General features: G+C 41.9%; 1 protein-coding gene across 9 annotated transcripts in view; it reads right to left on the bottom strand.

Annotated features, from left to right (window-relative positions):
- Nucleotides 1-15,973, bottom strand: part of CIT (citron rho-interacting serine/threonine kinase) — a 213,677-nt gene that overhangs the window by 89,002 nt on the left and 108,702 nt on the right. For all 9 annotated transcript variants that reach the window (XM_077159980.1, XM_077159985.1, XM_077159984.1 and 6 more), the window contains 6 exons: nucleotides 11,724-11,829; nucleotides 10,685-10,828; nucleotides 9,317-9,436; nucleotides 2,284-2,454; nucleotides 1,943-1,993; nucleotides 1,377-1,430 (listed from right to left, as the gene is read on the bottom strand). In XM_077159980.1, the coding sequence (XP_077016095.1) occupies nucleotides 1,377-1,430; nucleotides 1,943-1,993; nucleotides 2,284-2,454; nucleotides 9,317-9,436; nucleotides 10,685-10,828; nucleotides 11,724-11,829 (646 nt within the window). The remainder of the gene's footprint in view (nucleotides 1-1,376; nucleotides 1,431-1,942; nucleotides 1,994-2,283; nucleotides 2,455-9,316; nucleotides 9,437-10,684; nucleotides 10,829-11,723; nucleotides 11,830-15,973) is intronic.

Raw genomic sequence — 15,973 nt, forward strand, 5'->3', positions numbered from 1 at the left:
AGTTACTGGCACTTTAAATTCAATGCATTGTCCTGAGTGCAAATAAAAAAGGTCTAAAAGGATTTCTTTGCCCAGGTATCAAGAGTTTTTACCTGTGAGTACTAATTTTCTTATTTAATTATTTCATTTGCTAATTTTTCTATGGGGAATTTGTACTAATATAAGGGAAAAAAATAAAAGCTTTAATTTAAACTTTTTTTTTCAAGTGAATACCTTTCAAAGGGTACCGTAATCATCCATAGTGTTCATGGAAACTAACAAACTTCTTGAAGTTATTTTTGTATCTGGGTCTTAACTATCTACAGCTCTGATAGCACTATAATAAAGATCTGAGTTAAAGTCAACAAACACACTTCTTTGCCTAAAATTAAAATTTTAAAAAGTGGAAACTCTAAGAAAACTCCAATGTTGAGACCTGCACGGTCCAACTTGGAAGCTGCTGGCTGTATGTGGCTACTCAACACTTGACAAGAGGCTGGTACGGCTGAGGAATTAATTATTAATTTTATATTAATTTTAAGTAATGCCAAAACTGAAGCAGTATACATTTCAAAATAATGATACGTGTTGAAATGATATTTTTTAAATATCAGGCTAAATAAAATATATCATTAAAATTACTTCACTTGTTTCTTTTTGTTTCTTTAATGTGGCTACTAGAAAATGTTAAGTTACACATGCAGTTTGCGGCTCACATCACATGTCTATTGGGCAGCACAGTTCTAAATAAAAACATGCATCCCTTCACAAGCTTCTAGCTAAATGAGAGCAGTGGACTCAAGAATCAAGAGGAGGGGCCTCAGTTAAACCATGCGCATAGCACATTCTTGATGTGAAAGGCATGTCTCAGGACTACATTCATTCCAGCCCTCTCACTAAGCATCCCCAGCGTTCAACTACAGGCAAGGCTGTCAGCAGTAACTTTTTAGGACACTGTAACCCACCCCACCTTCCCAGTCACATGATGCCAATGGAACCTCCAGCCGCCCAATGCACAGGCTTTTCAAAGTTGCCCACAGAGTTTCTGATTGAAAGAGAGCTGGGTAATGCACAACACACATGCTTCTCTTACGAACGTGCAAACTGGGAAGCCTGACCCCCCAGGGAGAGAGAAAGTGGCTTCTCGGGTCCCAGCATGGTATAATTAGAACTTTTACGTGAGAGTCTCACAGCTTGGTTTTTAAAAATAAACACTGCTGACATGTCTCAGGAGAAAAAGTGTATTCAGAACTCTGATATTTTCAGGTAAGAGCTCACGCCCCCTTCATTTTCCTCAGTGCTGAGTGACTAATTTTGTTCCTTTCATCTTTAGTGCTCCAGGACAAGTCAAAGAAAGGTATTTGGAAATTCCAAAAAAAAAATCACCTCAGGCTTACCTTTTCCAACTTCTCTTGAAGCTCCTGAATTTTGAGCTGCTGCTCAGCATTGATCTATAATTAAGATTGTAAGCATAAAGCAAAAAGCAAAAAGGCATTAATGACTTGCTTCATTTACTGTAGTTCTATATTCTTGAGGTTTGTTTTCCAGAAACTGTTAATGGAGAGGAAGAAGGGTAGCCTATCAGAGACATCTTGCAAGGTCCTAGGGCAAACCTCTTTCACAGGGCTCATTCATCTTTACTATTTCTCTATGCTCAGCAACATACAAATGACGACATACAAAAGTCTCCCAGTGCCCTAAGACAATAAAAATTTTCATTTTGTATTTAACAGAGTGTCTGGATTTATTTGTTACTGTGAGTAGGCATGATAGCAACAAAAATGAGGTACCTTTTATCCCTTTTAGAATCACAGCTGAGACTGAAAGTGGTTACCAATTGGCCTAAGTAAATCTGGAACAAGGTTCTCTCTATTCAAGTGTCTCCTTAATGACTGGCCACTGATAGTAACATAAAATATATATATATCTACCAAAAATAGGGACACCAGTAATGGAAAAATACCTTCTCTAGTTTGGCATATTCTCCCACTTCCGGCTTCCCTTGATCCTTAGCCTGCAACAAAAAAGATACAACATATTGGGGAATCTTAGGAACCCAGAAGTCTTCTTGACTACATTCCCTGTGGTACTTTCTTGGTCTCTGTGACCCAAATAGCAATAAAGAAAATACTAATAAGTTATTGTCTGCAAATGAAGAGCTTTCCAAGGTATCCATTATTTCCCAAACTTTGCTCATTGAGATAGGATACCCTTTATTCTTGCTAAGACCACTCATGACTCTCCCCCAACCCCCTAAAAATAAATAGCAGCACTGTGATCTCCCCCTGGAGGATGGTGGGCTACCTTCATCAGTCTGTGCTGACATTCTGTTGCTTTCCGCTTGAATTCTTCAGCAGCAAGCCGAGACTCTCTCAGCTCAGATTCATAGAGATCACTCCGTCTTCTTGCTGAGACAAGGTCCTCTTCCAACTGATTCATCATCAACCTCATTTCTTCCACCTGAGCCTGGTACTCCTAAAGAGCAGGCAATGGGATAAAGGTGAACTTCAAAACAGCTAAAAGCAAAATCAGGCAGGAAAGATGGAAGGACACTGAGTATTCATTCCTCAGCACGGAAGGAAGACACACACTGAAGAAAGACTGGCAGAGAACAACCCAGAGAGAAAGTCTTGGAAAGACAGGACACAGGACAAAGAGATTCTACAGGGGCAAAGGGGCGAGGTGGGGAAGGAAGAAGGGGGAGAAAAGAATACTAAATCTTTAAACTGATTGATTGTATAATATGTATCATAAGTAAAACCATCTGAAACACATGTAATAAGATCCTTTAAACAAATGATTTAACCATACCATTTGCACGTTAAAGCATTATTTTGTAAGACAGGAAAGTGGAAAGGACATGCTCTTTAACCGTGGAGGAGAAACTGCTTAGATGCATTTTTCCTGCAAGGATAATCATTTATATAGATTTGTCCTTTAGAAGTCATGTACTCCTAACACAATTAGATATGGTACTAGTTTTAAAATTAACCTTTCAGATGGCACGAGAGGGTAATTGAAAATCTCATTGGAAAGAATCTTGGAAGGTGAAACTCATCATGTCAGTTTCTCATCATTTATTTTTCTGGACCCAAAACTGAATGATGAACTTAACATTGCTCATGAATTTCAAGTCACCCTGAAATTTGCAAGTCAGAAAATACTGGCTCTGGTCAAAATAACTTGTGAGAAAAATTCCAAGGACAGAATTATCTTGTTCCCTAGAGCAAACTCTATAAAGTAATCCAAGCAGCCCGACCTTTTCCAAAATCAATTTCTAATGTCAAACCAGAACACTTGAATAGAGGTTTTTCAAAATCGGATTTATCAGGAAAAAATGGGCAATAGTTTTGAAAACTTTTAGACAAAGCATAAAAATACTCTGTTAACAAATTCAAGCCTCAGTATAATGATTACAAATGAGAGTTTATCCAATTCAGATGCATTGGGTGGATACAAAGTGAAAAGAACAAGGGACATGTTTCATTTTCCTAGCTGCTAAAACAATTACATTACAATGGGGTGGTTAACATAATAGGATTTTATCGCCTCACAGTTTTAAGGCTAATTGAAGTTCAAAATTGAAGTGTCAGAAAAGTGATGCTTTCTCCTCAAAGACTTTGGCATTCTGAGGTTGGCTGCGGGTGATCCTTGGTCCTTGGCTTTTCCATCACACAGCAGGGCACTTGGTGGCATTTTTTCCTTTCTCTTCCTGGTTCAGGTGACCTCCAGCTTCTGGCTGCTCCGAGTGGCTTCCTCTTTCCATGTCCAATTTCCTTTGCTGGCAAGGACTTCAGCCAAGTTGGATGAAGGCCCACCATCATTCACGTTTGGCAACACCTTGACTAAGAACATCTCCAAAGGTCTTTTTACAAATGGATTCAGACCAACAGGACCAGGGGTTGTGACCTAAACATGCTTCTTGTGGAGAGCACATGATTCAATTGCCAACAGTCCCCTCTCTGTACCCCAAAAGACATGTTCTTCTCACATGCAAAATATATTCATTACATCACAACATCCTAAAAGCCTTAAGTCATTTCAGTAGCAAGGTGATCACAATCCATTATGAGTGTGGTCAACCCTTGGGCAAAATTCCTCTGTCTGATGGAAGTAGAAAACAATATACAATGGTGGGGCAAGCATAGAACTAAATTCCCATGACAGAAACTAGTAAGTGGAAGGAAAAGAGGGGTCACAGGTCCCGAACAAGTCCAGATCTTGAGGTGAGAGGTTAATTCCAAAATTATAAAATGGTGTGTCTTTCTCAAGCTTGGTTAACAAACCCAAGGAATAATTCTCACAGACTCCCACTGGTATCATTTAAATTATTTTCATGTTGATATTACTTAAGTATGAACAAACTTAAAACTAGGCATAAGTTCCTTGTTCTTATATCTCTTATGAAAGAAAAAAAAAAGGCTTGATTCCTTATTCTCCAGGCCTGATGGAGCCCATTCCTTCCAAGTGCTTGTACTGCGGTCATGCACTACCCAAACCGGGGCAAAGGCCCTGCACTCTCCAAGCAATGGGATGGCAGCCAGGCTCTTCTCGAACATGAGGGCACAAGCCACACTATCACTGAGGCTTGGGGTGGCAGTGCTCTCTCTGAACAACAGGCTGCAAGGCCTGCCCCCTCCAAGTACAGGGATGGGCCCACCTTTTCCAGACACATGGGTGGGCCTGCTGCTTTGGCCAAAGATCTTTTCTATCCGGACCTCTGTTGCCACAGTTCTGCCCTTGAAGTCATTATTCCCTCAATTCATCCCTTCACTGTCTTTTTAAAGCACTGCATCTGTTCATACAAATTTTGCAAAAACCTTGTTGACTTTATATGCACTTTAAGTGGGTCCAAACAATTAGACAACAGAATCTCCAGATTCTTTCTGGATAACAGCACTTCCAGACCTAATTTCCATGGAAATGGCTAACTGGATCCATGTTCAGTCACATCCTCTTTAGCAATCAGTTTGTTTCAGTTAAACCCTCACATGGAACTCTGTCTTCTGGTGATTCACTTCCCTGAAAGAACCGCTTTTGGCTCTAACCTCAGATCATATTACACCTGGATAGGCTGAAAATTTTTTAAATCATCAATTTCTGGTTCCTTTGTGCTTAATAGTTTAATTTTCATCTTACCCCTTTCCTCTTACATTTTACTATAAGCTGCAAGGAGAAACCAGGCTGCACCTTCCACAGTTTGGAAATCTTAGCTAAATATCTAAGTTCACCACTTTCAGGTTCTGCCTTCATTCAACACCAGAGCACAATTTCATTAAGTTCTCTGTTCATCTATAACAAGGATCACCTCTCTTCTAATATCTTTTTTCTTTTCCTGGGCAGGCACCAGAAATCGAGCCCAGGTCTCCAACATGGCAGGAGAGAGAACTCTGTCTGCTGAGCCACCGTGGCCTGCCCAATTCCTTTTAATAACACAACTTCTAAAACTTCATCGAAGGTACCTATAATATCCACATTTCTACCAAATGTGTTCTCTTCAAAGCAACTAGGCTTTTTCTATCATGTGCCTCAAATTCTCCCAGCCTGTACCCATTACTCAATTCCAAAGAGGTTTCAACATTTTTAGGTATTTGTCATGGCAAAACCCCATTTTCCAGTGACAAAGATGGTTTAGTTTCCTAGTTGCTAAAATAAATACCATATGTGGGTTGGCTTAAACAACAGGAATTTCTTGGCTCATGGCTGTGAGGCTAGGAGAAGTCTAAAATTGAGGTGTCAGAAAGGCAGTGCTTTCTCCCTGAAGACTGCGGCATTCTGGGATTGGCTGCTGGTGATCCTTGGTTCTTGGCTTTTCTGTCACATGGCAATAAACATAGTGTGGCATTTTTTTTTTTTCCTTTATCCTCCAGTTCAGTTGACTTTCAGCTTCTAGGCTGCTCCCAGTGGCTTCCTCTTTCCATGTCCAATTTCCTTTGCTTGCAAGGACTTCAACCATGATGGATTAAGATCCACTCTCATTCAGCATGGGCACACCTTAACTAATAACATCTTCAAAGGTCCTATTTACAAATGGGTTCACACCCACAGGACAAGGGTTGTGACCTGCCTTTTGCGGGGGAGGGGGGGCGTACAGTTCAAGTCCCAATAGAATCGAATTAAGATCACCTTTGAACATTTCTCTCAAGAAATACCTGGTGAGGAATCAACTGAGCAAGGACTATTTTTTAACCAATAAAATACAATTTATGAATTTTTTAATAACATGGCATAAAGTAAACCCCTCACCCTATTGCAACAAGCATCTCCCAGAATACAAAAAAGGGGAGCTGATTTACTTATGAAAATTGGATCATTCTCATGCAAGTATACCCCTCCTGTATCATCAGTAGAGGGGAAAGGAAAGAAACTAGTCCAAAGTGGGGAGTGGGTCTCATTTCGTTCCCTCCTACCCAAAAGCATATTATTATTGAAGGGTAACCCCAAGGATAAAAGGACACACAACATAAACAAAAAAACAAAACAAACACTAAAAGGGCACATAGGTTTCCTGGGTGATATCTAATCAGCAGGTGATAAGCGATTATATAATGAATTAACCTTAGAGTCTGCTCACGATCATCTGAACTTAGAGTAGAACATAAGTAAAGATGATGCAAAATGGCACGTCCTTCCAGTGGAGTTATTTAAAACCGTTTGGTCAGGGCTACATTATGATTTTCACGGCCCTAGGCACTTGTGGCTTCATAAATCCCTTCCTCCATAAAAAAAAAAAAATAACTTAAATATAACGAAAATATTCTTATACCTAAAAATTCATTTTTCCCTCTTAATTTAACTCCTGAGAATATCAGGGGATCTGCTCCTGATAGAGTCAGGCCTACCTCAGTAGCAGGAAGACCCAGCTGGGAGGGAAGAAGAGCTAGGGAGAGGCTTAGGAAGTTTTCATCCTCAAACTCCCTTTTCTTTCTTGGGTTTGTAAGCAGAAAGGCCATGCAATTTTTGTATTTTGTCAAGAATGAGAACAGAGTGAATGTGTCTCCCCACCCCACTCCCAGCATCTCTCTTTCCTGAGCTATCAGCAAGAAGGAGGAAGAAGGCAAGGACACAGAAACAACTCTATCAGCCTGTCAGGTTCCTGAGGAATGCCAGCCGGCCACAAGCATCAAAAGGAATTCTAACTAATTTACTGATCCTCTATTATTATGTTGGATACTTTAAGGAAATCCTGTAAGTCCAAAAGCTACCCAAAACCCTGCTTCAGGAAAAACCTGAGAGGAGATAATCAGGCCTATTTCCACGGGCAGCTGACAGAGAGCTATGGTACTGCGGCACAGAAAGAACCATACGTAGGAGCTGAGCATAGACAATTCCGGAAGCCCACCTGAAACAAGTCTTCTGAATGGAGCATCAATCAGATATGGTCTTACCTAATCAGAAATCCTGAAACACAAATGATTTCTGTTACCCACACTTTTGTTTCCTTTCTGAGGAGGGGCTGGAGAGGAACCCCCAAATGCTAGCAATGTACATGAAAGCAAACTATCAACTTGAGACAGACAGACCATGTGAGCAAATGAATGATGGTACAGAAAATTAGCTTTGGGGGAGGGGGGCAGGAAATGCCAAACCTGGGAGAAACCAATATGCTGTAGACCAAATACTGGAATTTTGCTGAAAACATTAAATACTTTTTCCTGGTTTGCAAAATTCCACTCTCACAAAACTTAACAAAAGTCATTTTAATAAATCTTTCCTCCAATGAGAATTAAAATCTGAAACGGAGTTCTACCCAGCAATGGAAACTTTAGCTATCATTAAACTTTTGGCCATCATTAAATCTAAAATGCCACGTGCAGGGGAACTGTGGTAGGAATCACAAAAGACATTACTTTCAATTCAACCACCAGCATATACCTTTTCAAAATGTCCTGATAATTCTGTTTCTATGAAGTTTGTGGACACTAGCTGCTCCCTCTGGTGGCCAAACACAGCTTCCATTTTCCCAGGACGTCACCAAAAGTCAACTTCAAAACATGTTATACTAACAGGAGAAAAAGAATCCCACCTCTGCAAAGTTTTAGGATGAAAAACTGTGTTGATAAAAGGGGCATGAATCAACCGTCAAAGCAGATTTTCAAAACTGTTAGGTGTGGCCTTAAAAATCTCTAAGATCAATAATGTCGTACTATAACCATATTGTAAAGTCTCCTATGCATGTTTATATTCATTGACAAGAGGATATTAACTCATCATTTTTAAATATTAAGGTGATAGATTATACTGTCAAAATCCAAGAGACAATAATTCTTTGTTTAAAGAGTAATCATTAATGGATTAAATTATTTGCAGGAGTTGCTTGCATTTATACCACCCAAATAGTGATTTGTGCTACCCATAGGGGAAAAAAATGTTCATTTCCATCAATACTTCCATTAGGTTTTCTGAAATGAGTGAGAGCTGCCTCGCAGCTGACAATTCAGTGCTCCAATTACTCACTGCCATCTCTTCATTAGTTTCTATTTACAGTGTCTTCAAAAGACAGAAAAATCCATGCTAAAAAGGAAACAATGAGGCAATATAAAAATGAACCATCTAGAAAGAAAACCCTTTTAGAAAGGATAAACAAAAGTAGGCTTTCTGAAGGTCTCAGTCTCTTTTCTGAACACAAAGGAGAAGGCTTTATGCACTCGGATGTGCCATGTCAATCCTGACTTAGCCTTATTCAAATTCATCGTCTAGAAAATTTCGTTAAATGAGTAAAATTATGACTTATCCTGACTTCCATCAGGAACTTAAAGTGGATTTGAAAAGCTATAAAAATATCTCAAATTTTTATTATTTTTATAATGTTCTAAAGCAGAGGGCAATCTTTTTATGTAAAGGGCGAGATGGCAAATTATCTTGGCTATGGGGGCCCCAATGTCTCTTTTGCAGTGACTTGCCTGTGCCCTTGTAGCAGGAAAGCAGCTATAGACAATACAGAAATGAACAGGAAGGGCTACATTCCCATAAAACTTTATATGTAGACAACTGAAATTTGAATTTCAAGTAATTTTCATGTGTTGTGAAATATTTGGATTTTTTATCAACCACTGAAAAATGTGAAAACCGTTCTTAGATTGCAGGCCATCGAAAACAGGTGGTGGGCAGTTTGCTACCCCTACTCAAAAGCTATATTTTCAATTAAAAAGAGTAGGGTCTTAAACTTCAAATGCAGTTGGAACAAACACTGTACAACTTATATGAGTCATGGGAAACTGGAAGTTTTCAAATGACCAGTATATGGTTCTCTCCTCTGTTCTGAAGCATGCCTCTCCTAAAATTAGAGGTCTGAGTGGGCAGAGGAGCTGCTCTGCTCCTGGGCCAGCAGTCATACCTGCTCTTTGATTTCTTGGAGCTTCCGGCTCTGCTCTCTGATATCATGGAGAAGCTGCAGTGCTTTGTCATCCTCCTGGGACACCTCCATCCGTGCTTGCTCCAAACTTCGCTTTAAGCTCTGCAGAAAGCAAAAACGTTAATAGGGAATGCCCTGTGGATCCTGCTATGTTTGAAAAGATTAATTAAGAGAGCAAGTTGCTTCGCGGATACCAGGATGGTTTCAGGTGATGGAGCAAAGTTTACAACTTCCAGGTTGGTTGCTGATTCCAGTTTCCATCCTGTAAAGGCCCCCTTGGTTCAAAAAACATCATCTCAACCTTATGACCTCATGGATCCAGCCTGAAATTGTATATCTCCTACCACCATCTACCTATCCTAGCAGATACTTACTTGTATGTTCCGGACTAAATACTGACAAAAATCTCTCAACTGTTTGAACCACCATTTGGATAATGGCAAAGTCTTTTCTTCAGTATCAATTATTCAAGGACTCTGAAGTATGTATCCCTCTTTCCAAGTAGAAATGACTTCATTCTCTGCCTGGCCATCTTTTATGACCTCAACTAGGCTATTTCCACCTCCTGGCCAATGTTTCCTGAGCACCTTTCACCCATAAGGTTCCCTCAGTGCTTCAATGGCACTGAAGAATACATCTGAAATGCATAGATGAATAAATTCACCCACCACTGTAACGCAGCCAAGCCTGGAATGGAAACATAGCAGTTATTCTTAATCAGCCACACTCTATAGATTTCCTTTTCCTTGTGAAGAAAAACTTTTAAGATGTGTGATCCAACTTCTTAAGACTGTTTAACTGGGCACATTAAAAAAACACCTGAATGAAAAATTTAACAAGACAATGGAGAAGACAGTCTACTCTTGTGAAGGAAAGGAAAAAAAAATGTCACATGGTAAGTAATGACAGAGGGTCTGTGTTTTAAAGACGGTTTCCTCGTCGCTAAGCTGGTTCTAGGCAATGGAAAACTGACTTTGGGTAGGATAAAAATCCATTTCTTGTACATATTTGGGAGTCTGATTACATCAGACTCGAGGTAGAGTGAAGAGGTGGAGGTATAAGATGTTAGGCTTCTTTACAACTCACTGCAGAGATGACCTGCTGTCCCTGCAGGCTCTGCGGTGCCATGGGACTGCCTGGACTTCTTACTGGCATTCACCTTCACTGCTCCGGAACCTCACACCTGGCCCTGCAGATCACAGGTCTTACTTTCTGAGTTGGAGCTGCCTGCCTCTCTCTGCTCTCTGTCATTGGCTGTGATGTGCCTCATGAAGCTGTCATGAAACAGGATGAGACACACACAACAGGAAGTGCCACCTCCAAGGGAAGGGGACTTTGGGGAAGGCTCACACTGCATTCTGTGATGTAGGTAGCAAGGTCCTGCTCCAGGAGGGATCTCTGAGTCTCAGAGGCCTTCAGCTCCACCTCCTTCTGACTAAGCACAGCCTCCACCTCAGACACTCTCCGATGTAACCGGGTCATTTCCTGCTCCATCTGAAATAAATACATCAACAGGTTAAAAAGGCCCAAGGAGGTTCTTTAGGAGCAATCAAATCTCAAGTTGTCTCCAAAACCACCTTGTGGTCTGGGCTATCGCTAATTTGCCAAACGATGGGATGGAAATACCATTGTTTCTTCGCCCAGGAATGCACAGTTCTTCGTAGGGACAGTCACCAATGCTAAGTCTCTCTTCTCATTCAAGCCTTGGGTTCACACTTGTTCACTTCTCTACCCCCGTTAGCAAGGAAGCCACAATCATTTTTCACCTGTTTGTTGCTTTGGTTTGGTTTTTGCAGATGTCACTTTTAATTTTATCCCAAATCCATCTTGATTCCCCCCATCTCCTTGCAAAGATCTAGAGGACAAATCCAGGACAGGGCAAGGAGATATCTATTCGTCTGCACTCTTAGGAGTCCCAGGCAAGTAGTGACTTTTAATAGCTTCCAGAGAGTTGCCCTGGGCAGGAACAGTGAGTGTTAAAAGCCGTTGAGCATAATCAATACAGTGGCCGTGGTTACATAAGCAGTTTTTAAAGACTAGGAAGAGAGACCTCGCGTCACTCAGAGCAGATGGGGTGCAACTCGGCCACAGGTGAGAGCCCACGTCACCTGCCGGAAGAAGCAGACATCTGGGCAGGTCATGCTGAGAAATGGGCCGTTTTAAATCCAGGGCCTCCTCTGGAAAAGATTTAAAGGATCTACAGCAACGTCAAGGCCCAAATTCATCTCCCTCAGAGCTGCTGGAAGCGCGACTTCAGCGAGGGAGGGAGTACTTCGCCCTCTACGGCTCAGGTGGCTCAGCACCGGCAGCGGCCCCGGGCCGGTCCCTCGGCATCTACTGACGGGAGGGTCCTGGAGCAAGGAGAGAGGCCGGCTGCGGAAATAAATACCTTGTGACACTTGTCCTGAGAGTCTTGCAGCTCTTTACTTTTGATAAGAAGTTTCTTTTCCATGGAGCTAGTCTTGGCAGGGGAGTCCAGACTCGACAGAACAGACCTAAATAGAGGAAAAGCAACCATCAGGATGGCCAGCAGGTAGGCTGGAGAAGCTGCACTCAGAGACAGCAGCAAAGACGATGCACCTGCCAGCCTTCTGTGGCTGCTCAAGCAGCTTCTAAGGACACCTAGCATGAGGCAGGAAGGAGGCTGGAAGGAAGGGTTCTGCAGACAGGTGGACCTGGGTGCAAATTCAGTTGTTACTGGCCTTGGGCAATGATTTGGGCTCTCTGAGCCTCAGTTTCTTCCTTATAATAAGTGTCTACTATATAGGCAAGCATGAGCATTAAACATATGACATCATGCTTAACATGACTTTGTTCACTTACTCACTCAACAGAGATGCTCTGGGTACCTATGCTGTTCCAGCCACTGTTCCAGGCTCTGGGATACCACAATGGACTGAAAGATAAAGTCCTTGCCCTCCTGTAGCTGACATTCAATAGAGGGCAGACAGAATGCTTGAGAAAGACACATAAAACAATTCCGGACGATGATAACTCCTGTGGAATAAGTAAACAAGTGACAAGATGGGACAGAGGAAATGGAGTGGGACACCTGCTTTGGCTAGGCTGGTCAGAGAGGGCTTCCTGAGAGGGTGACATCTGAACTGAGACCTGAAGAATACGAAGGTGCTGGGCATTCAAAGCTGGAAGGAAGAAAGCTTCAAGGAGAGAGAATAACGGATGAAAAGCCTTCAGGTAGGACAGAGCTAACATGGCAAGTGCACAATAAAGGTTGTCAGTTACTACACTGTTCCAACAATTGTTTATTCCATCCCCAGGCTAGATGGTTTGACTCTGTCTCATTTTATAAAAACAAGCTGATGCTTATTATGGTAGCACACACCCCACTCACCTCCCCGCAAACTGTCCACATCCCAACCCCCAGAACTTGTGAGCACACTGTCTTAAATGTGAAAAGATTTTGCAGGTGTGATTAAATCAAGGATGTAGGGAGATTATTCTGGATAATCTGAGTGGGCCCAAGTAATCATAAGGATCCTCATAAGACAGAAACAGAGAGGAGAGGAAGAGATGTGAGAGAGATTAAAGATGGTACACTGCTGGCTCTGAAGGTGGAAGAAGGGGCCATGAGCTAATAAAAGCAGGCAGCCTCCAGAAGCTGGGAAAGGCCAGGGAACAGATTCTCCCCTAGAGCCTCCAAAGGAAGCATGGCCCTGCCTAGACCTTAAGTTAAGCCCAGTGAAACCTGTTTCAGACTTCTGACCTCCAGGACTGCAGGATAACAAATCTGAGCTAAGTTTGTGGTCATTTGTTACAGAGGCAAGAGGAAACTAATACACTTATTGAGTCCTAACCTAACTATAGGCCTGGTTCTGTTCTGACACTAGATCAGTTTTAATGCTTTACTCCTCACAACAACTTACAAGGCAGATACAACTCATTTTATAGATGAGGAAACTGAGGCCCAGAGAGGTTAAATAACCTGCTCATTGATAAACAGTTTCTCAACAGAGAACCAGACCGGAGAGACTGGCTTGAAGCAGTCAGTGTGACTCTCACGAAAATATCACAGAAATAAGTGGCATGTCCTCCTGAGAGTGGGCTGGAAGTATGCTCTCCCACAGAAAGCACACTCATATATAATGACACACTGTGCCTCATCTCTGGAAGCAATGCATTATGAGTGGAGATTCAGTTTCTCATCCCGGGCAGCATCTCTTGGTGATACCTTGGTCAAACACTGGGATTCGTGGCAGGGTCCGAGCAACAGGTTACAAAGTCTCGAATGCACAGAAGGGCACATGGAAGCCACGACGGCATCACAGCCAGCCCAGTCCATCTTTGTTGCCTTGTTTACAGAGTTGCAGGAACTAGCTGTGAGCACAGAGGTCTGACCAAAAGGTGACGGATGTGCTGCATGGTGCCCTGAGTTATTTCTCTACCTAAAAGAGGCCTGGTTCCTGCAGCAATGCAGAATGCCACATTCCCCACAGCTCCCAGCCTGATGACAAGGGCTGGGGGGTATAGCACTGGCTTGCTACACCAGTGTCAGCTCTCTACATACACACAAGGGCAGCCAAGTGAGTAAACAGCCAATCATGCCACTCTATGCAAAATCTGACCCCTCCACTCATTAGCTGTGTGCCCTCGGACAAGGAATTTCCCCTCTCTGAGCCTCAGTTTCTTCATCTGTAAGATGGAGTAATTCTTGACCTACTTCAGAGGGTTCTTGAAAGGATTAAATGATAGATAACACAAATAAAACCCTTAGCCCAGTGCCTGGCACATGGGAAGGTTGAATAAATGTCAACCTTTACTGTCATTGTCACTTTTATCACCATTTTCCAGGTGGCTTTGTGAATAAGCACATGCCTCATGGGAATAACTGGTTGTTTAAAATAGTAAAACTCAGGGGGCTGACTATGCTTTGCGCTGTTATTCACAAAAAAAAAAACAAATGTTGTTTATTCATAGAAATGGGCAACAGGGATCACACAAACCACTGAAATCTAGAAATAAAGCTTCTTAAAATTCTCACTTTGGGCTAAAAATTTCAAACAAGTGCTATACCCCTCAGTAGCCTGTTTCCTATCCTAAACCTTACCAAAACACACACGTACACATTTTTTTCTTTGTAATACAAGAAAAAATGGACTGCCTGGAATGGACTTTGGTTGCCTTTGCTCTATCCTTTGTTTCTGCTTACTCTGGAGGCTGGCTAGAGAACAAGACCTAAGCCAGTCAACATGAGAAAGGTGAGCCACAGACAGGGTCCCTGGTTCTTCAGCAATCAAGAGTCACCCACCATTCACTAAGTCTTATGTACTGGCTCAAGTCAGGGATGACAAGGCAGGCCACGGCTCTTTGCACCCAAGCACAAAACTAGCAAGAAAAACGATTACATGGGAGTATGATGGCGGGGTGGGAAGTTGCTCACAAAAACCTTGACACAGATAGGGCAGGCACAAGCAGTGCTTAATGTTTAATGTGCACTCCTGTGGGTATAAACTGATTATTAATGAGACCCAGAAGGGAGGAGCTATGCAGCCCCCACCCATAGCACTCATGGGAAACGATGAGACAGCTCTCCTAGACCCGCTAGGTCCAACTCCCTCATTCTGCTATTTTGATGTTTGACAAATGTTCACTGTTTAGAAATTCTAAGTACAGCGATTAAAAGCTCTTCAGAATAAAGGTGCTAAATAATTTTTTTTTTTAGAAAAAAATAAAAATCAATCTAAAAAAGCTCTGGTAAGGATGCTATGACTAAACCCAGCTTGTAGCGACAACCCCATAAACAATGATGGGATTGGACAATGAGGCTGGAAACTCAAGGGGAGGAAAGTTATCCCAGCTTTCTGTAACTTCAGTGGTTCTCAACCCAACTGCATATTTGGAACACCTGGGCAGCTTTTAATAAATATTAAAGCTCAGGGCCCACTCAGAGCAGTTGAATCAGAGACAGAAAGAAAAGGGGATCAGCACACTCACCCCCCTGGTCATCAGGTGCATTAACTTCCCAGGTGATTCCAATGTGCAGACAGGACTGAGAACCGTGGGGCCATCGGAAGGAAGTGTGAGGTCGAGTTGTCGGCATCTAGAATTCATGGTAGGACTGCCCAAGCGTTTGGTTTATGTGGCACTTTGGCCAGGCCATTTGACACTGGGGACTTTTGGTCCCTCTTTGAGCAGGAGCCCAATTTTGGAGTCAATCATGGCGTGCTCTGAATTTCAAGACAATTTGTAGGGTGTCAGACAATGATTAAAAACCATTTCCTCCCAATTTTAATGTCAATTGAAATAACCATTTCCATGAATTTCTAAAAAAGGAATATACTAACTGCAGGTATGGCTCATCTTAAAATATTTATATTCTACTTATTTTTCCATGTAGACAGACTAATTCAATCCCTAACGACAGTGGTAAGCTCTCAATATGTATTTTTGAATGAATAAATCCTTCCTTAAAGATATTCTGAAATATTGCAACTTACTGTCTTTTTCTAGGATTTTCATTAACCTTTTTTCTGACTTTCAAAGCAATGCAAATTATTGCTGACATTGGCATTAATCTAGAATTGACGGTAATTTAAATCACAGCTTGTGAGATTCAATCCAAGGCTGGGTAGACTATTACCAACTACAGCCTTTCTCCTCTCTAAGCAGTATCCCTCTTTT

The sequence above is a fragment of the Tamandua tetradactyla genome, chromosome 5 (genome assembly GCF_023851605.1).
Source record: "Tamandua tetradactyla isolate mTamTet1 chromosome 5, mTamTet1.pri, whole genome shotgun sequence".
Classification (NCBI taxonomy): Eukaryota; Metazoa; Chordata; class Mammalia; order Pilosa; family Myrmecophagidae; genus Tamandua; species Tamandua tetradactyla.